Below are 20,564 nucleotides of genomic sequence, written 5' to 3'. Positions count from 1 at the left end.
TTATAGAATATAATAATATTTATTTGGATATCATGATTTATGACAAGACGATAGTTTAAATTATTCTAATTTATAATACAAAGAACGAACATATTATTCTAACCAACTAGCACAATTCGCGTCTAACTTAAGTGGCAAATTTTGTTCATAGCCACAACTGTATTATCATGGTGATGAACAGTAAATCACTAAGGCTGACACCTACTAGAGACTTGAGGTGTAATTACTTGGCATGGGCATAATCTTTAAATCTTTTAAAAGGGTTTATAATATATTCTTCTTCTCACTGATCTTAGCGCATGTCCATTTCAAATACAACTTTAATTTCTAGGGGACCCCATACCCTATATTGCCCTTGATCAAAGTACCCTACAGGTAAGGGAACCTTATTAGGGGGTCATAGATAAACAACTTGTTCAAGGCTCAAATCCGAACAAGTGTATTGATGTGGAGAATGACTTTACATGACGTTCTTTTTCAATAACACAATGATAGGTGTAAGTTTCTATCTACATGACATTATATTGTATTATTAGTACGAGCAATATGATAACGATGAATTCATGCCATGTAAAATGCTTTTCAGCAGAAGAGCGAAGGTAGAAGAGATTTTAATTGGTCAGAGATGGTTGAGGAGGCTGAGAAACTAGGTAGTAGTCAGTAGGTGGAGAATTTATTTGGCGGACATACATGCCCCAAATTAAGGGAAACAGAAAAATCAAATTTGACTCCCCTACTTAAACAGTTCTAGCAATAGCTTGTACAGAGTCATAGCTCAGTCTTCCCTCAACGAGGAGATCCTTGCATGCAACTAGTGGAGAAAAACTTAGGGTTACAAACTTATCGACATGAGTATATATGATGACTATGTAACCGAAGTACTGATACTATCAATAATATGAACGATATGTCGATGGTCAATAATATGTAAATACGCTGGTTGAAATTGACTGAGCGAATAATCACCTAATTAGGAAGTCTAATTCAAGTTCTCTTCATTATCTTATAGCACTCATCACATGTTCCATTAGTGCGACTCGTATATACTCGATGACACCCAAGTCTTTTACCCTGCTATGACTGCCCACATAAAATAAACAAAAATAAGAACAGATCAATCATACAGGCTGTTTTTTAGGCATATTAGTAATATCCAGGTGGGTTAGTGGATTGGTATGTTAATTGGGTTGACCACATTACAACAAGCTTTTGGTGTCACGAAAGCAACACATTTCAAGGTGTACAACAACCTCACGGCTTTAATCTAGCTATGTATACTGCAATTTATAAACATAATTAACACTACTAAAAAACTTGGCACTGTATACAGACTTGGAATTGTGCCCTACAAATGTTTAGCACACCAATATTTGTGTTTGATAATAATATGGAACTTAATTTTTTCCCCTTTGGTCCATGGCAATTGATCTCGTTTATTAAAAAGGGCGACGCCAGGCCAATGCAATCTTACCTTTACTTTGCAAAGAGGTTGTTTCCACGACTCGAAGCATGACATTTCTGTCACAAAAGAACAATTTTTTCGTTGCGCCAAGGTTCGCCCTCTAATTGAGCTCGTTTATTAAATAAAGGTTCCAAAACACAGGAAATGATTTGAGTGAAGCAGAAATAATTCCAAGTGAATGAGAAAATCCATAAATTTTGATATTCCTTCACGAGTAGAAACTAATCTAGAAACACAATTCTAGGATATAATTTTGCTCTTATTCTAATTTAAATAAAATAATTCAATCTACTAAAGTACTAAGATCTTATTCTAATTTGGATTTTTTGTGATCATTCTAAAGAATGGCTTTTTTATTGAGGATTTGGCAGGCGGCTATTGGCAGAAGAGACACTGGATCCCCATTTAAGCAGCTCTTTGCTTGTGTCATCCTTGTGAACAATCACTTCAATGAAGCACAAGCAGTCTTTCTTTTCCCCAGTTGCTGTTGCAATCGCTTCCGTTAGCTCCTCCTCGGTACGAACCTGAGACCGAAAAAGAAAGGAAAAAACACAAACATTAGGTCAGAATTACTTCTCCAACTCAACATAGTCTAACAAAGCAAGTCCAATGCTATTCGCGCTCTCCGTTTATCATCCACTCCTAATCTGAGAGTGAGAATAGCAGCTGCCTTATTCACCCGTGCTTTTATATCGGTCACAAACCTTTGTTGTCCAGCATTTTCCTTCGCCGTTATGGATTGCATCCACCAAACCGGTGTAGTTCCAGTTCTTGATCACATTGTAAGGCCCATCATGGATTTCAACTTCTATGGTGTATCCTCCATTGTTTATGAGGAAGATGATGCTTTTTTGATTGCATCGGATCATCGTTGACACATCTTGTGCAGTCACCTGCCATCCAGGAAAATATTTACATATTGAGACGAATCAACAACTTTTCTCTAAAATATCAAGTTTAATCAACGCCGGTTGAAGCATTTGAACCTGGAAGCTCCCATCACCGATGCAAGCAATGACGCGCTTCTTTGGAACAGACTGTGCATAGCCAAGAGTTGCACCAACAGACCACCCGATTGAGCCATACTGCATCTGGAACTCATACCTACAACACCAACCTTTTCTCTCTAATGAGACAGAAAATAAAAATCCTCAAATCACATATATAGGGTTTTTGTTGCATGCTCGCCCACATCCTTCCGGCAGTTTCAGTTTCAGGCAGTTGAACCAAGAATCACCGGTCTCAGCAATAACCGCGGTGTCAGCTGAAAGCATTTTCTGAATGTGCTGGAACTGAATGTTCACTCTCAGAGGCTCATTAGGCTGACATTTGGGAGGCTGGCCATTTGGGACGTAGATTCTGGCGTAGTTTTCGTAAGCGGTTGTGTTTTTGGTGACCCTCTTCGCAAGTGCCTGAAGAAAGTCCTTCATTAGGACACAACCGAAAGAAGGGCCATTGCCAACCACCACGCTATCGGGCTTCACAATGATTGCCTTCTCCTTTTTGAGAAGGAGAGAGTAACCAACCGAGCTGTAGTCATTGAAGATTGGACCGGCGAACACGTATGCATCAGCAGACTCCACAATCTCACCGCAGTAGGCAGTGCCGACTGCTCCCCAGTATGTCCCGATGTAGCGAGGATGTGTTTCAGGGAAATGCCCTTTGGCTGATGGCATCACAGAAACAGCATAGCCACTGGCATCTGCAAATTCAACAAAGGCTTCATGAGCCTTTGCCACTCGGAGCTTGGGTCCGCCAACCACAACTGGCTTCACTGCCTTCTTCAAGAAGGCAGCTGCTGCCTCCACAGCGGCGTCTAGCCCCATCTTGTTGGTCATTCTGTACCATGAAATAATCAAATTGTCATAAAACTACATCTCAAAGTATAAAGAAAGAGAAAAAATTTATGTTGTCAGACTGTCAATCAAACATGTCTAATATACATAATTGACAGTCTACAGCATAACATGTTTGATATACGGCAACCGAACTCATAAAAACCATGAAGATCAATAAACAAATAAGTTACCTAGTGAGATGCAAAATTTAATGGGCTCTCTGCTAAAAGTTGGATGTGGAATGGCAGGCAAGTTGCAGCTGATGCTAATGTATACAGGCTAACTTTCTTTGAGAGCAGTAGAAATGGCTGTGTCAATCTGTTCATGTGCATCGTCCAAGTTGTTCACCACAGCCTGCCACAGCAAATAAAATAAACAAGAATTAATACTTAATACCATTAGAAAAATAACCCAAGTCCAAATTTTCCCAAAAAATAAAATCACACAACAATATTATACTATAATAAATCCCATTCCAAAATAGTTCAAAGCACAAATATTTTATAGGCTTAGCCTAAAAATAGTATGTGAAATTGTCATAACTCTTCATTTGCTTAATGAGATTTAAAATCACTAGAACTGGTTCTGAGTTTGTCCATCATCAATTAATTTGGTCATTCCGTGAAAATTGTCGTTAAATAAGGAAAAAAATCCCCGTGAAAAATCAATTTCGTTAGATTCAAGAAATAAATACGCAAGCCAAATATAGATGTGGTTGGATCAGTTGGTTAAGACTCGAGGCAGTATATGCCCTCTCGTCACCCCGAAAAGTTTGAATGTCTTCCTCATAAATTAGAGTAGTTTAAAATATCACATCGTTCAAAACGAAAAAGGGCAAATCAAACAGTTGCGGGTTTACTTGATAGCAAGTGACAGTCTGGAAGCATCTGAGTTCTTGGCTGAAATCCGGCAAGCCAATGGTGTGGTGAAGAATTCTGTTCGTGCCATAATCATTTGTGTTAGGCCCTCCAACAACACAAATAACAGGAAGGTTCTCACTGTAAGCTCCAGCAATGGCATTGAGAACACTAAGCCCACCCACAGTAAACGTGACAACGCACGCCCCGACGCCACGGGCCCGGGCGTACCCATCAGCGGCGTACCCGGCATTGAGTTCATTGCAGCAGCCGATGTTGGTGAGCCCCGGTTCAGCAATGAGATGGTCTAGTAGTGTTAGGTTAAAATCCCCGGGGACAGAGAACACGTCCCCCACCCCGATCTCCACCAGGCGGCGTGCTAAGTGGCGGCCGAGAGTGGAGTCAGCTGAGGCGATGGCGGAGGGAGGGTGGGAGGAGTCGTGGATGGTGGCAGCACTGTTTTGGGGAGGGCAACCGATGCAGTTGTTGGCAGGTTTTGAAGAGTCTAGGGAGCCAATGCTGGTGGCCATGGCGGAAATTGGAGAGCTCGAAAGTGGGGTTTGGGATTCAGGTTCTGTGTTTTGTTGATCAAATAAAGTGTTGATCGTACAAAAATGGGAGAAAGGATTGGATCTTTGTGGCTGTTGGGAGGAGGAAGAAGAGTAAGAAGGATTTATAGACAGGTTTGTTTTGGAGGTGAAATAAGTTGGTGGGTTTCTTGGGGAAGGGGGAAGAGACTCATTTGGGGTTATGTATGGTAATTCAGTGAGTGCTAAACTAAAGGAGAAGAAAATAATTTTTTTATTTTAAATATTAATATGATTTTTGGTATGGTAGAAAGAAATAATTTGTACATGTATCAATACTTAACATATAACGTAATAAGACTGTTAAATTGAATCCTATTTATTTGTTTTTTCTTGACTGTTATAAATTAATTGTAATTGACAGTAAATATTTTCGTAATATACCTTGGTTCCCAAGCCATTTCATTTTTATTCTTTTGGATTAATCCCCAAGTCATTTCCTAAACGTCCATTAATACACGGAACATCCTTTAATTCCCTAATCTTTGCCATATCTGAAAATTTATTGCCATTAGAAGAAAAAAAAATTAAAAAAGAAAGGATGTGCAGTTACAATTAATAATTTAAGAGCTATGAAATTGCTTAAATTCGTAAGGACTGTAACAAAAATTGCAAGCTTTTCTCATGAGATTAGTGAAACTTTAACTTCTAAGGCTATGCCTACTAGTTTTGCACTTACCATTCACATTTGAATTTCGTAGTCCTTTTACCATATGAAATTGCACTTATGAAATTGAAGTTGCAGCATTATTAGAGCATCTCCAAAGAATTAGCCGATTTCTTGAAACAAATTTGTACTTTCATAGTTGATGTGGCCGTTTACCTTGTTAAAATGTGTACTCTTCCAAAAGATAAGGTAAAATAAATGAGGCATTTATTATTTTATTGTATATCCATACGACGTGATGTGAAACCTTCTTCCCTCTTCTTATATTTCTGTCCGTTTGTTTATCAATTAGTATTTTATTTCTGTACGACATGAATTATTTAAATTGATAGCTTAACTGACGTAAGAATAATCTTAGAGTTCATCTAAAAAAATTGCCTCACGGGTCCTCAAACTGAGGAACTCATGAGCCCCCCTGCAGTTCCACTTTCAAATCTTGTACCAAGACTTACCAAACTCCAACTAATCCACCAAACAATTGGACTGGATAAGTTTTCATCGTAATTAGTAGTTGTACATCTTTTACCTTTAACTTAAACAAGACTGCGGGGTGATTTTCGCACGCTCCTTTACTCCCACGCAAAAGAAACTAAATTCACACGAGCTGCCGTGTACCAAAAGAGACTGCCTGAAATGCTTCTGACTCACAATGTGAATCCAATGGAGCCCCACACATATTTGCCCATAAATAAAACTCAAAAGACCCTAAAACCAAATCAAGGAATTATATCCAAACAAACGATCCTCGGCTTATATCAAGTAATTTTCACGGACCTGTAACTTACTCCCAAGTAATCAAATAGGATGGGGGAAACTCTGTTACAACAAAACGGTACTGAGAATAACACACAACCCTTCAACCTTCAAACATGTCCTGAAAGTCTAAGTTTTCTAACCTGACTTTTGACAACGACAACGACACCAAGTGGACCAAACCAGACCCATTGCAAAATACCATCAACCTTCACTCTTAATCATCTTTCTTCTTCCCCTTGACATCAGGTGCCTTTTCTTCTGCTTTCTCCTCAGCAGGTGCTTCTGCTTCTTTTACTCTATCACTCTTGGTTGCAGCAGGTGCCTCTGCCTCAGACTTCTCCCCAACACTCAATTTATCGAGGAGCCCAGCAGCTTCAGTAGCTTCTTTGCTTTCTTCTTCTGGACTCTGGGATTCGGCAACTTCTTGAAACTTCTCCATGAACAATTTGTTATCTGATACAGCCAACAAACAACCAAACATCAATAAGCAACTTTCATGATGATGCTCGGGATCTTGTACCAAGATATGCTATAAACACATTTAGCACTTGCAGGCAACATTAATGCCAAGAAGATAAAAAGGTATAAACTCGTAGAAAAGTTCCAACATGCAGGTAAAGATTGGAAAAGGTCAAAATTTACGCTCTATAAGCAAAGGGGTAAAAAATTCTTAGTACACCATGTCTCTATAGGTTTTAATCTTAGCAAGTGCTACCATTCCCTTTACTTTCAACAGAAAAAGCAGAACAGATTTCGAACATGTTGACTTCAGCAACGTGACCATAGCACAAACATGATTAACCCAATCAGAAAATTACTCACCTAAGAGAAAAACAAAACAAAAAATCCCATACAAACTACAAAGGGTTTGGCATAAATTTTTAACCTCCAATAAAAAGAACAAGACATGTTGTAACATATACAGATGTCCACCTAGTACATCTTTTCAAAGTTAAAATGTTGGTTGTAGACCGGTTACTTACTGTAGGGAATCACACTCTCTAGGAACAGCTTATGCATAAAATAAACAACACAACGTACATCATCAAATAACACATATCACAAAGACACACACATATATGGTTGATTTTATTCACACCGGTCATCACAAACAAGTTTAAATTAAATTGTAATGTCAATTACAACTCTCTTCAAACAATATACTTATTAAACTCCAACAAAGGTATAGTATGAAAAGTTATTAAATTTGGGTACTTCATGGGTTCAAAATGTCAAATATACTAGCACAGAAACAGACTTAGATTGCATATGAAAGCATAGAACAGAACTAGATATATACATATACATAACATATATATATATATACACACACACACACACACACACACACATACATAAAAGTAACAGAATCTATCGGGTAAACTAGCATCTATCAGCAAGCAAGCTCAATAAAATTATTTACGAAAAAACCAAGTCGATCAAACTAATAAACTCACTTTCAATTGAGGCGAATCTAATGCAGAAAAGCTCCTCCTTCAATTTCCCGTCAGCAAAATCAGTAGCGTGCCAAACACAAGACTTCTCATTGCCGGCGTGCTCCTGGACCGTCATCGTCGGTAGAACTTTAACAATACCATAGAGCACAAGCAAAATAAATTCAAAACCCTAAACCCACAAAATCTTAACAAATAATAAAAATTGTACGTTCATAAAGGAACACATGGACTGTGGGAGACTAACCGAGATGATTGGCGCAGATCTTTAGGGTTTTGGACTGGCGCATGACAAGGCGGACCTTGCCCGTCTTTTTGTGCTTGAGAAACTTGACAGTGCCAGCACCTCGCTCTTTCCACTGGTTACCGTCTTTATCGAATCGGTAAAGCTTCGCCTTCCTAATTACACAAACACAGCAGAGAGATTAACAAGGATTTAACAGTGTTGAGTACGCTAATCGAACCAATCAAACCCTAGCTATGTTCTTGCAGATCGGTGAAAAAAGCGAAAAACCCTAGAATCGGACGAAAAATAAATCGGGGGAGAGATACTTACAGATCGAGGATGGCGTCCTCCTCTTCTTCGCCGGTGGTGACGGCGACCTCCTCGAGCCGGACGATCGGAGCGACCTGAGCTCCGGTGTCCTCGTCGTCACCGGCGAGTGGGGCCTCCTCGTCTTCTCTGTGCTCGGGATCGGCGGCACTCGACATCTTGTAGAGACAGAAAGCAGGAAGTAGGAGTGGTAGAAGATTGTAGAGAGAGAAAGAGAGAGATATCAGATAGGAGCGTGTAGAGAGAGAAAGGGAACGGGATGAGGGTTGAGGGTTATTGGGGTTTTTATACCAGTAGGAGAGTGAGCAGTAACACGCTCAATGACGGCGATTCAAAATATCAACAAAAAGGCCCAAATCACAAAACCCAAAACTTTTTTAGTCACACAATGAGATAGTTATAATTAGAGATCGAACTCTGAGTCGAAACATCAAACTTCTCAAGTTTAATGTGAACTAAAGGCTCGTTTGGGAGTTTTTAGAATAACTGAATACGTTTTTTGTGAAAATGTTTTTGGAACCCATCATCAGTAAAAATGCAAGTGAATCCTAAAAAAATACTTAGAGTGCTTTTGGAACCCAAAAACATATCCATGATCTTTGAGGCAAGACCTAAAAGATAGGTTTTTCGGATCATTGAAATATATTACAAAGGCCCCGCAAAAAGGTGTATAAAAAATATTTTTAAAAAAAAGTAGTCTCACGAATCCTTCCCTACATATCTATATACTAAATACTTTTGCTTGTGCCCTTAAGATTTAAGGGGCCCCGGGGGTCGGGAGGACAATCTTGAAGAGCAATGGAAAGAAACGTCTTACTCACCAAGTGGGAAATGTTAGTACAAAAAATAGACCAATGAAAAGTTTCTTGACACTAACAAGAACAAGTTCAACAAAATTTCCTATACAGGTAGTAAGAGTGTTTCCATCCTACATCTCTCAAACAGCCAAGCAAAAAAGAATTTGATACTGTAAATTAAAAAGAATTTCTATAAACGTCACCATAAACCCGCAGCAAACAAAGATGTTGTACTGGCTCAACCCTTCACCGAAAACGAATTGCCTTCAGCCTGACAGAAGAGTTCCCGACATACTAGTTTCAACCAGTAGGAGTTGTTAGAGCGCTCGTAAAACCTCAATCCGCGTCAAAATTTAGTAAGAGGGGCCCATTTGCGGCATTCCAAATGGTGGCATTGGCGGCATCCCCATCCCTCCCATTGGCGGCATTGGTGGTGGAGCATAACCTCCCATTCCCGGTGGTGCAGGCAAGGCAGGCAGCAACTGAGCATACATATTCTGCAGATCCAAAAAAACAATCGTCTTTCAAACGAATTATACATTTCTTGAAGACAGAAAATTTAAAAGAAAGGCTCTCGATGACACAAGGATAAAGCAAAATAGAAATACCTGCTGAGCAACCAATTCCTTCTCCTCTTTCGCTTTGGCTTTCACCTCGTTTTGAGCTTCGATTTTGTCTTTAATAAGTTCATCAACCTTTCCTGTGTACTCTCGAATAAACTAGAGAGAAAGAGAAGGTTGGGTAAATGAGGAACAATTAAAGGTAACCGATGGACAAAAAACAACAGCAATAAAAGCATTACCTGCAGGAGGTATGGTAAGGCAAAATCAATTATATTGTTCATCCACGCAAGCTCGAGAGCAACATCTGGCCGGATCATATCATAACAAACAAATAGGCATGCAGCAAAACACTCTTTCTTTCCCTGCATATACATTACAGAAGAATATGATTACAAAACCACATAAAAAACAATACTTCACAAAGAGAAAGGGAAAGAAGCATGGACTGAACTGCCTTCTTTAGTTCATGAGGTGGAAAGAGGGAAAGAAATAAGTGTGTATGTTTGAGCAGATAAATCCTTGCTTTATTTGGTATACATGAGCACTCCTTAACTAGTGCATAGAAAGAACACAGACCTGCTCAATGAAATAGATAAGCAGTTCCTCCGAAAGTTCATGATCACCAGACTGCGAGCATGTCTCCATGCAATCTTTGTAATGATTGTCTTTCTTTGACAATGCAATGGATTGCTTCCATCTACCCGCTTTCTTGTAAATGTATGCAGCGACACGTCTCATCTCCAGAAGCTCATGTTTCTCAAGCTGCTCATTTGCATCAATAACAAATAATAAGTACAAGCCTCGATCAAAGACTTCCCATGTATGAGAAACTTCAACCTCACCTTTTGAGCAAGGCCGATCTGATCAAAGCTGTCGTGCAAATCTATTGATTCACGAAGCCTGTCATAGTCTTCCTCCTCTATGTATATTTCATTTAGAGCTTCATTTACAGCAGTTACATTGTTGCTCTGAACTGCAATCATGTATGGCTTTATGAGGCGGATGTGACCAGCCTGAAACTCAAAGGGATTGAAAATGTAAGCACAAAAGAACTCTTTCCAAACCCTGCCAGAAGAGAAATTTGGCAGCAGAGACCAGTATAAATAACATCATGAGAGAGAAGCAAACCTTTCTCATTATATCCACCACTCTGGTGTGGTCGACACGAAGTGCAATCACATTAAGAACATCATTAATAACTTCAGGATGTTCTTCTAAGTAGAAGTGCACAGCCCTATAGTAGAGTTCAACACTTGCAACTTTGACAATAACATCCTTGAATTGCATGTGGTCCCATGCTTCTGGGGAGTGGTTCATTATGGTAGTTGCAGCATTATCAAACTCATCATATTGGATATATAAGTATGTTAATTCTTTCCAGTGCTGCTGTTCATCGCAAGCTCGTATAAGCTTGGGAATGTTGAGACGGGTAGAGAACAGTTTAATGTGTTCCATAAGCTTCTCAGGACGGTATCTTGCATATAAAACTCCTAATTCCGTAAAGATGCCCATATGTGCACGCTCCAACCCTAGCCCGCTCTCCATGAGACTAATGAGCTCGTTAAAGCATCCCCTGTTCTGGTAATACTCACAGACCTCTTCCAAATCATCCACCTAAAAATAAAACATGCAGAAGTAAGGAATAATCAAAAGTATAAATGACCAACCAATTAATTGTGTCCAATGGTGCTTACAATCTGCAGTGCTTACAACTTAACAAAAACTTATTCAAAGAATACACCTCCCATTTTGGGAAACATCTTAATAAACAAAAGAAGCAGATAAAACTTTGGAAGACATGCAAAATTAGCATACATAGAAAATAGTAAATGCTACCTGAATGATGATGTTAAGTCCACAAATCTGAGCTAAGCGGAATTCCTCAGCATCAACGCATGCAAAGCAAACAAACTTCCAAGTTTTTGAGCTGTTAGCTTTCCGAGCTGCATCAACGGCACCTTGAAACTGATTTAGCTTCACAAGAGTGCATGCTAGTTTACCCCAGTTAGAAATGAATGCAAATATGATCTTGGCTGCTTCATATAGGGCCTCATCAAACAAGCGATCCCCAACATTTTGGAGATTGGCAACATTTGGCATAAGAATGAATTCTTCAATATCACCAAGCCGATCAATCTTAGCATATGCATAAATAAGTTCACTGTCGACCTTCGGCTCCTTGGTCTTCTGCCTAACCATCAGAAGGTACCTTACCAAGTCATGATATACATCTGCATCCTCAGAAGCACGTATGACATCCAAAAAGTGGGTGGCATCATCTGCACGGATGAATGATTCGATGGCATCACTCACTAATCCCTCTCGCAATTGAGCCTTGGCCACCTGGCTCCAAACAGCATCTTCTTCAACCCGGAATGCAAACTCTACAGCTCGGTCAATGCTCTGAATGTTATCCAACAGGACATTCACAGCATCAACATTCAAATTGAACTTCTTGAAGATTGCAAATGCTTCTTCATACAATTGAGCTTCTACAGCCATTACTCCAACTGCGGGTCCATCAAAGTTGTCTAATCTATTGATATAGTCCATGACTCTGGATGGATCAGCTTTGATGGCAGTCAGAATCAACAGATTCTGCAGATTGAAGTTCCCACTAAAAGCAGAATTTTGCAGCACTATCTTTTCAAGAAGTTCAATCAACTCGTGTGGAAGGTCTGCAGTCATAAATGCTTTAACAGTTGCCGAAACTTGCTCAGGACTCTTGCTTTCAGGCAAGGCAGTAGATACAACTTGATCAATTAGTTGCCTTTTATATTCATTTTCAGGATCAAGGACCTTAGCCCAGAGGTCATCATCCATTCTTTCCACGACATATCTGACATACATAAATCAAGTAAATAGCATAAGAGAGCTACATACAATCATGATCCAATACATCTAACTGCCAAACAGAAACACACAAACCTGGCCTGGAGTTTGAACAAAGAATTTTTATTTGTAACATTAATGAGCTCATCGTCACATTGCCCTCTACGGTATGCAACAACAGCAAGGGTAGGATCCCTTTTCTCACAATATTTACCCACAACGCGAGAATCATAGTATGGGTTAGTTGTGAGAAAATGCTCAGGATTGTTGCCACTATCTATGATGATTTTACCCAGAGCATTGTGGACATGTACATCTTGGCTTCCCTCACTCACAAGATGCTCCAAAAATTGAGTGAGCAAGCGAAGACGATTCCTGCAAATAGTAATCACAGAAACAATAAGCAACTAATGTGAGTGATGAAGGGAAAACGGGGTCATAAAGAGATCACTACACCTCTTTTCACATTCCTCGACAAGGGGCTCAACCGGTAGAAGAGAACGAACTGATAGAATAAGACCTTTAATGAAATCTTCAGGACATTCATCATCCAGTAGCTGCCCTACAACTAAAGGAGCATTTCCTGGATTGACCTATCAAGCCAAATAAGATCTATAACGGTCGATGCTCAATTTGAATAATAACATTGACAAAGCATAAGAAATTTAACAGGAAACCCGCAATTGGAAAGAAAGAAAAAAGTTGATATAAAGCCTCCAAGTACAAATACCTTTTGGACATAACCTTCAATGTAACGAAGCATATTGTTCATATACAGATAATGGGTGAGATCTGGAACAAAGCCAAAACGATCACAGACATTAATTAGAGGACGTGCATCTGGAAGCTTTGCTTCCATTAAAAAGTTCTTAGCCTTTTCAGGGTCATAAAAATTTGATTCCCGTGTCACACGCTCCACCTCCTTAATCTGTCCAGTTTTTGCAGCTGCTTCAATGTACTTGAAATGAATATCAGGATCCTCGCTGTTCAGAAATGATGAATAAATGAAAGGGACAAAGGAAAAAGAATCCCACAAAACTTGCGGAGCAAATGAATGTCATCTATAAACTTCTCTTCCACTTAAAGAAACTGATACCTGGAGCTCAAATATGCGCCTAGGAAGAAGTACAGCCCCTCATAGGACTTGAACTGCTCAAACAATTTTATACACTTATCTACACCTAATTGCTCGCAATACTCTTTGGCAGTCTGTACAATAATGATCAGGTAAGCCCCAACTTTATAAACGATGAAAGAGCAATAACTGGTAAAATTTATATATATATATATATATATGTAAAAGCACTTTACCTGTACAATAATCTGAAGATTGCCCCTAAGATTGACCAGCAGAAGATCTTTCATGCACTCAAGAGCCCATTCTACAGAAAGAGTTCCAAAGAACTCAACAAGAGCCTAAAATACACATTGTAGTTAGATATATACTATTCCACATATGATCAAGTTATAAGGACATCTAAGTGCCAACCTGAGGGTCAATTGCATGTGTGTTCACAATGACACGTTTGATATCAGGCAACTCAGTGTAGTGCTGCACATTAGACATACTATTAGTCAGGAAACAAATTATCATTTTTAAATGAATATTTATCAGAATCCAAGAAGTACTATACCTGTAGGGCACGCAAATACAAACCAGCTTTTTCACAAAGTTGACCAATGCGTGGGCGATCATAATGGCTGAACATACCATTGGCCAATATAGCATCCGCAACATTTGGAAAAGTCACAAGATTGATTTCCAAAACCTAAACGAAACATAATATGGAGTAGATATGTGAAGATACCAACTCTAGTTGTACTTTTAGTTTTGTTTTTAAGAGAGAGAGAGAGAAAAAAAAAAAATGAAAAAAGAAGAAGACAAGGTAGGGGAAAAGAAACCAAAGTTTAGAGAAAGGGATTATGAACCTTTGTCTGAAGGAATCCATGCTCAGGTAGATTCGGCTTCAGCACATCCAACAAAAAGGCTGTTGCTTCACGGATCAAGTTCCTCTGAAAAATAAGAGAAAATACACAGATAAGAAGTCCCAAAACTCATACTCTTCAGAAAAACAACAAAATGAAGAACATATTCCAACCAAAAAATTGTTGACACAACATAAAAGCATGTATTCAATTCAAACCTGAAGGAACAGATCGGTGATGGTATTGTAGTCAATGGGGCAACCTCCCTCCATTTGAGACATCATTAGAGCAAAATTAACAGCCCCCTGCCATCGAGATGGTTGAAGTTGTTTCAATGTCAGACAATTTAGCTCAACTTGTAAGAAGAGCAAAGTATATAGTTACAAAACCGTTGTAAAGAGAAAAGTGCCTCAAACTTTCAAGATAAATGCATGTACCTGGGGATCTGCCCGCAAAATTGTTTGGAGAAGGAACAAATAATCAGGTGTATATCCAACCTGACAATTTAAAAATCATAATAAGATAAAAATCCAGTAAGAGCCACGGCCCATGTTATTTATAATCATAATACCAAAACTGACACAATAACAGTTTTCAGCAAACATAATATTGCTGTTCAAAATGAGAGAATTTGAACAATTGTATGTCATTAAGATAGTTCAAAGAAAAGTAAAGTTGTGTAACCTGCTTTGAGTATATCAAAATCTTGTCAAATTCCCTTCTCTCAGCAAATGCTGCAACAACTTTGGGCGTTGCTCGAGCTTTGATGTATATTTTCAAAGCAAGGTCATTATCCACTGTCTGCATTGTATATATGTTTCATAATATTAGTATGACAGTATAACTCGGAAGAAAATCAAACGGCAGCAAACTCAACAACGCCATTGTTGAGTAAAAGTTGAAGAGCTGTCTAACATGATTCTCTCCTTTCTCTTTTTAGGTTAGCTAAGATTTGTTTCAGACCTTCACAAGATCTCCAAGCTCTTCACTACATTCTAGCTTGTCCTCTGCTAGCCAATTCTCCAAAAGATTCTTTTTGTTCTGATTTACAACTAAACGTGACAGTTCTAATGATTCATAAGCATTGAGTTTTCCTTTAGTTAAAAGAGTTCCAAAATACTGCAATAGAGGTGGGGTTTGCCCCGCTTGCACAGGAACACTCTGCAAAGAATAATTAACGTGTGTAAGTTAGATCCTGATACAAAGATTACATACTATATAGTCTTGTAAAGGAAGCACAATGTATACAAGATCATCTAAAGGTGACACTGAGAAGCACAAAACTATGAAGAATATATATGTATATAAAGTTTATAAACTGACACATGAATAAAATATCAGAATGCTATACCTGAAATTTAGCAACAGTATCAGGAGTACGGAGTATTCCCATTGGAGATTCTGCGGCAAGCTCTGCAGCCTCCTTATACTTTGTTTGAGAAAACAATTCTTGGAACCGCTGGACAACCTGAGCACGACAACCATATATTGTAGTTTCAAGACGTCACCAAAGTACAAACAGAAAACAATTGTGCCAGTGTGAATATAAGGATGATCCAGTTTCTACATATCACTACATACCAGCATAAGAGGGAAAGACACGCACCATAAAAAAAAAAAAACACCCACACTATCATTATATACTGATTTCCTTCTTCAACACCGCAAGAAGTATTGACAACAACTAAGATAAACGTGCCAATTTCAGAAAGTTATGACAAAAACCAACTGCAATCATTACCAGGTCCTCAGCACCAGGAAGGTTTCCTCTTTTCGCAAGACTCACTGCAAGCCCCAAATTGTTTAACTGCAAAATCCCCAAACAATAAATTAAAGACCCAACACTTACTTTTCTCCAGTAGTCACAAGCACAAAACGATTCAAAAGCATACCTGACCACTAACAAATGGTACAATTGTTTGTTCATTTATAGTGGCAAGTAAGACCTGGCCTCGCCTATTGATTGCATAAAACCCCCCAACAGTTGAAGCTTCAGCTGTCAAAAATATAGGATCTGGACTGATTCGATTTCTATAAACTGCAGTTGCTGTCTCTAGGTCATATACAAATAAAAGTCCAAGCTTTGTGATAACATATATCAACCCATACTTTTCCGATATCTGAAATCAAGAAGAGAAAAAAAAAGAATGTAGTTTGATTGATAGGTAAAATATATGGGATAAATCAAAGTAATAACAGCCAAAAGTAAGACCTGCATTGATACTGGAAAGTCGTCAGCAAAATCTGGAGGAAAGAATAAATCTGCTTGCTTCTTAGTATATGATGGTTTTCCTGATGACAATTCACAGTAAATTAGTTCCAGAAATGAATCCTAAATCAGAGTAAAGCATGTCACAGATGCATAAGACTACAAAAGGATCATGACAGAGAATATATTGAAAAGCTAGCCAACAATAAATGTTAGATCTGTGTGATGTGCTTTAATATATTCTCATATATTTTAAAAGGAATCCAGTGAAGAAGCAGTGTACCTGGCTGGGCACCAAGCTCAATTACATGCATCTTTGATGTAACCTGTCCAGCATTGGAGGACTTTGAGGCAAAACAAATAAGAATTGAAGGATGCTCATTCCCTGGAACCTGCATGTAACAGAAAAGTTAGTAAGGATTAAATATAGCACAGTAGTAAACTGCATATCTTTAAGCCAAGAGAAACTGAGAAAGAAATATGGCACCGCACTTTAAATGTGGCAAACGATGCAGCATGTGCTTCAAGAGCCTGACTACGATTCTGTTCCACAGAAAAAAGTTGCATATTTCCTTTGACAAGTTGTGGCCTCTGCAATCATTTTGGCAGACGAAATATGTTAACTGTTAAAGATGTCATTAAATCTGGTAAACCATAATTAGTTCCAGTCGTTAAATTATAATGAAATAAAAGTAAATCAATAAAATGACAAAAATCTTCGTTTCCATAAAATAATCACATACCCCAAGTATTAGTAAAAACAAAAAGGATAAAATGCTGAAGTATAATGAGTGCAACTAGAACATCTTCTCTAATCCCGGCTCCCATGAATTGAAAAGAGCTCAACATTTTGACCACTCTTCTAAATCTTTTTAGCAACTTCACAACAAAGTAAAAATTAAAAAGAAAATAGCAATAATGGATCATGTCCAAACATATTAACCATCTAATGAAAAAATTATTTTCATACAGTAATGTACAATTATAGAGGCACCAGTTCACACACCAAATTTTGAGAATTCGTCGACAGGATTACAGAAAGACAAAAGCAATACAAAGGCAAAAAAGGGAAACAAGATAATCACTCACCTCTGCTGAACCAGGAGCAATTCCAATTAAGACCAACCACTTTTCCGAAGGATCACAACGGTAGTTGATTATTTGATTGTTTGCCAAATTAGCTGTCCGCTCAAAGACCTTTGTAGGCTCGGAATCACCTAAAAGTAATATATATATAAAACATGTGCAAAAAATATAAGAATAAAAAAGCTCATGTGGAGAGATGAGATGATGAGAAGAAAACAAAATAAAAGAAACCAGATTCAAGGATATATAAAGACGACTTACCTTCAATTAACCAATGATATACTGAGGTTTGAGTGACCAGACCTAGCATCTTTGGAGTGATCCACTTCCAAAAGACAACCTACAAAGAACAAAACAATGAGCAAACAGAAACATTAGGATTAAAACCAGTTACCAAATCAAATCCATAATAAAAGATTTTAAACGTTCACAAGATCACATTCAACGTTGTGAATGCCAAAAAAGGGCAAGATCATCACCTGCTCAGGCATTTGATGTGATTTCATCTTTGCTTTCATTTCGATGTTAAATATTTGTAAATGGTCCTGAGTAGTTCCTTGGACTTGAGCTACACATTAAATTCAGCCGTCGATCAATGAGGCAATCACCACAACAAATAATTAAGAAAATAAATTAAACAACTCAACACAAACAGTGTCAGTTTGAATTCCACAGAAATAAATTTCACATAATCCTTCAGATATTGAGCAACCAATCATTTCTGACAATCAACAAATGGTGCACGTGAATAGCAATGACACGGTTGCGATATACTTTCACAGTGGTAACTCAAGCTGAAATTGCATTACTACACATTGGAATTGCATCGATACATTGATTTCAAGTATTCAAATTTTACCTTTTAGAGCAAGAATTCTGGAATTGGGATTCATCAAAGCCGAGTCGGCGGTAATGGGTCGACGCAACGGCTGCATGGGCATGTTCATATCGATGATAACGACGCTATTCTGCGGTGATGTCTCCCTAACACAAATGTACTTATCCGATTCCATAGTCACATGCGTAAACGTAATGAATTGGGGATTGATCCCAATACTAGGCAACTGAAAAACCACACAAAATACAAATCAACAATCACATTATCGCACTCGATCACTCAAACACAATGCCAAAAATCCAACAACAAAAAAATACAGAAAATTGCACAAATAATACATAATTCGCAAATGGGTCACTGGGAAACAGAGTGAAAATGCAGTTTTCTAAAGGATCTGGATCGATCCGATGAAGCATTGGATCAAATGAGGAAACCCCAGAAACGGTTCGATGAAATTAGGATCGAGATGAAGGTGGCATTACCGTGAGGGCCTCTTTCATGGTCATGGGGGCGTTAGCGGCGGCCATGGTGCCTGGGTCGGGGCTTCGATAGGAGGACCCGATAAGCAGAGAAGAATGTGGCACAGCAGAAGCTTCTGTTTGTGGATTTGCAGGGGGGGGGGGGGGGGGGGGGGGGGGGAGAGAGAGAGAGAGAGAGAGAGAGAGAGTGTGTGTGTGTGTGGATCTTGTAGTATGGGAATGTATACAGAAGAGGAGGAGCTATAGTTTGCGTTTTTTGTCGCGCAAAATTTGTGAATCGATTGCCGAGTGGGGTCGTACGTTCTGAACGTGATGGTTTTAGTCGAATGCACTTGTCAACGTACAAGGATTGCACGTAAGTTGAAGCATTTTGATAAAAGAGCAGAAATATTTCTAATTTTAGAAGTCACCATGCGTTTTTTATGAATTTGGATCCTCCCGCGACACCAGCGTTTAGATTTTAAGAACTAGGAAATTTGAACCGTTCAATAGAGAGAAAGAGAGATTCGGATCCTTGATTGTGTGAGATGGCTAGCATAATGAGTTCATAAAAACTGTTGAATCCAATTTGAATGATACAGATTTTCTATTTCATGAGCTCCAGACAGTGAGATCCGAATATAATCTATACATAATCCGTAGAATAATGTGTACTTATCACATTGTGTAACAATTTTATCTTGTTGTATGTTTGTTTTATGCATAATAGTTTAGAAATCTTAAACACTTCGTAGCTAAGAAACCCCACAAAAGGTTTTTTTTTTTTTTTCTGTTCCTTAAGTAATTTTGTCAATCCATAAAAAGTTGTAAGGGATATTACTGTTTTAATTACTAACAAAGCGAGAAAAAAGAGTTTAAACTCGAGACATAATAAATTGAAAATGATGTCTTATTTATCAGTAAATTGAGAAGTTTTGAAAAATAAAACGTAGCCATAAAGTAAAAACAATAATGTAAGTTAGACTAGTTAACCTGAGTAACCAATTCACTTTTTTGGCTCGAATTAGAGTAGCGTTTCCCAAAGAGTAGTTTAAAATGTTGCAAATTTGTTTGTTTGGTTGTTTTTTTTTTTTTTTTTTTTTTGAAAAATTAAAAATATCAATGGGGAGTTGGGCATTTTACATGCCGATTGGTTTATTGTATGGGCTTGGCTAGTAAAATAACTTAACCGATATGTGGGCACCCTTATCAGTTTAAGCTCGGGGTGGCCTTCTACTACCTCATTGGGCTAGTTGTTCTTTTCCTACTTTTCTATCGCCTTTCAATTATGTTTTATTTGCAGATGACACTTTATTATATTGACAAAAAGTAATAATATCTATGTATTTTAATACAAGTTTGATCCCAATTGATCCTCCTCTCCTCCTTAACATTCAACACTTTAACCCACAAACGTAATCGCTTCTTAAAAAAAAAAAAATATATATATATATATATATATATATTTCATCTTCAAAAGAAACAAACATAATTGTCATATTAGTCCACCATAGAGATCAAAACTTGAAACGAACTCTAAGCTTTATATCCATTGCATCTCGAGCGTTTGGAGGGCAGTTTTCAAGGGCATCTCAGATTTTCAAAAGACAACACCCAGCTCTTACATGAAGAATTTTTTAGTTTAGGAATCAATTGACCCACATTGCCCCAATGTGGATTC

General features: G+C 38.2%; 2 protein-coding genes and 1 pseudogene across 3 annotated transcripts; all 3 read right to left on the bottom strand.

The window, feature by feature from the left end:
- Window positions 1-1,630: 1,630 nt before the first annotated feature.
- On the bottom strand, window positions 1,631-4,812 carry LOC137716399 (pyruvate decarboxylase 1-like; annotated as a pseudogene). Its single transcript, XR_015961008.1, has 6 exons — window positions 4,160-4,812; window positions 3,495-3,654; window positions 2,651-3,305; window positions 2,449-2,584; window positions 2,167-2,355; window positions 1,631-1,986 (listed from the first exon to the last, which is right to left on the bottom strand). The product of XR_015961008.1 is annotated as a pyruvate decarboxylase 1-like (transcript).
- A 1,323-nt stretch (window positions 4,813-6,135) lies between these two features.
- LOC137715609 (ran-binding protein 1 homolog b) lies at window positions 6,136-8,476 on the bottom strand. Its single transcript, XM_068454951.2, has 4 exons — window positions 8,178-8,476; window positions 7,869-8,020; window positions 7,625-7,750; window positions 6,136-6,620 (listed from the first exon to the last, which is right to left on the bottom strand). The coding sequence occupies exons 1-4, from the start codon at window positions 8,330-8,332 to the stop codon at window positions 6,382-6,384; spliced, it is 672 nt and encodes a 223-aa protein (XP_068311052.2). The 5' UTR covers window positions 8,333-8,476; the 3' UTR covers window positions 6,136-6,381.
- A 486-nt stretch (window positions 8,477-8,962) lies between these two features.
- LOC137716009 (clathrin heavy chain 2-like) lies at window positions 8,963-19,113 on the bottom strand. Its single transcript, XM_068455399.2, has 30 exons — window positions 18,908-19,113; window positions 18,447-18,651; window positions 18,067-18,155; window positions 17,849-17,927; window positions 17,591-17,718; window positions 16,994-17,092; window positions 16,785-16,893; window positions 16,505-16,584; window positions 16,185-16,412; window positions 16,034-16,099; window positions 15,644-15,760; window positions 15,256-15,453; window positions 14,977-15,093; window positions 14,730-14,789; window positions 14,511-14,597; window positions 14,296-14,379; window positions 14,001-14,135; window positions 13,856-13,918; window positions 13,678-13,782; window positions 13,463-13,575; window positions 13,097-13,349; window positions 12,823-12,959; window positions 12,463-12,741; window positions 11,371-12,373; window positions 10,663-11,148; window positions 10,377-10,547; window positions 10,111-10,296; window positions 9,774-9,896; window positions 9,580-9,690; window positions 8,963-9,468 (listed from the first exon to the last, which is right to left on the bottom strand). Exons 1-30 carry the CDS (start codon window positions 18,950-18,952, stop codon window positions 9,325-9,327), a joined length of 5,100 nt encoding a protein of 1,699 aa, XP_068311500.2. The 5' UTR covers window positions 18,953-19,113; the 3' UTR covers window positions 8,963-9,324.
- Window positions 19,114-20,564: the final 1,451 nt, after the last annotated feature.

This window comes from Pyrus communis, chromosome 3 (genome assembly GCF_041283825.1).
Source record: "Pyrus communis isolate YQ-2024b chromosome 3, ASM4128382v1, whole genome shotgun sequence".
Taxonomy (NCBI): domain Eukaryota; kingdom Viridiplantae; phylum Streptophyta; class Magnoliopsida; order Rosales; family Rosaceae; genus Pyrus; species Pyrus communis.
This window is presented reverse-complemented; position numbering and strand designations above follow the sequence as displayed.

What these genes read in the sequence shown, in the direction of transcription:
- LOC137715609 (XM_068454951.2), bottom strand. Translation starts at nt 8,332, where the DNA reads ATGTCGAGTGCCGCCGATCCCGAGCACAGAGAAGACGAGGAGGCCCCA. An exon ending in GAGGACGCCATCCTCGATCT is followed by an intron (nt 8,021 to 8,177) that starts GTAAGTATCTCT and finishes TTGTGTAATTAG; the next exon opens with GAAGGCGAAGCTTTACCGAT. An exon ending in GATCTGCGCCAATCATCTCG is followed by an intron (nt 7,751 to 7,868) that starts GTTAGTCTCCCA and finishes GTATTGTTAAAG; the next exon opens with TTCTACCGACGATGACGGTC.
- LOC137716009 (XM_068455399.2), bottom strand. Translation starts at nt 18,952, where the DNA reads ATGGCCGCCGCTAACGCCCCCATGACCATGAAAGAGGCCCTCACG. An exon ending in ATCTTCAGATTATTGTACAG is followed by an intron (nt 13,576 to 13,677) that starts GTAAAGTGCTTT and finishes ATTATTGTACAG; the next exon opens with ACTGCCAAAGAGTATTGCGA. An exon ending in GACTTAACATCATCATTCAG is followed by an intron (nt 11,149 to 11,370) that starts GTAGCATTTACT and finishes TTTTATTTTTAG; the next exon opens with GTGGATGATTTGGAAGAGGT.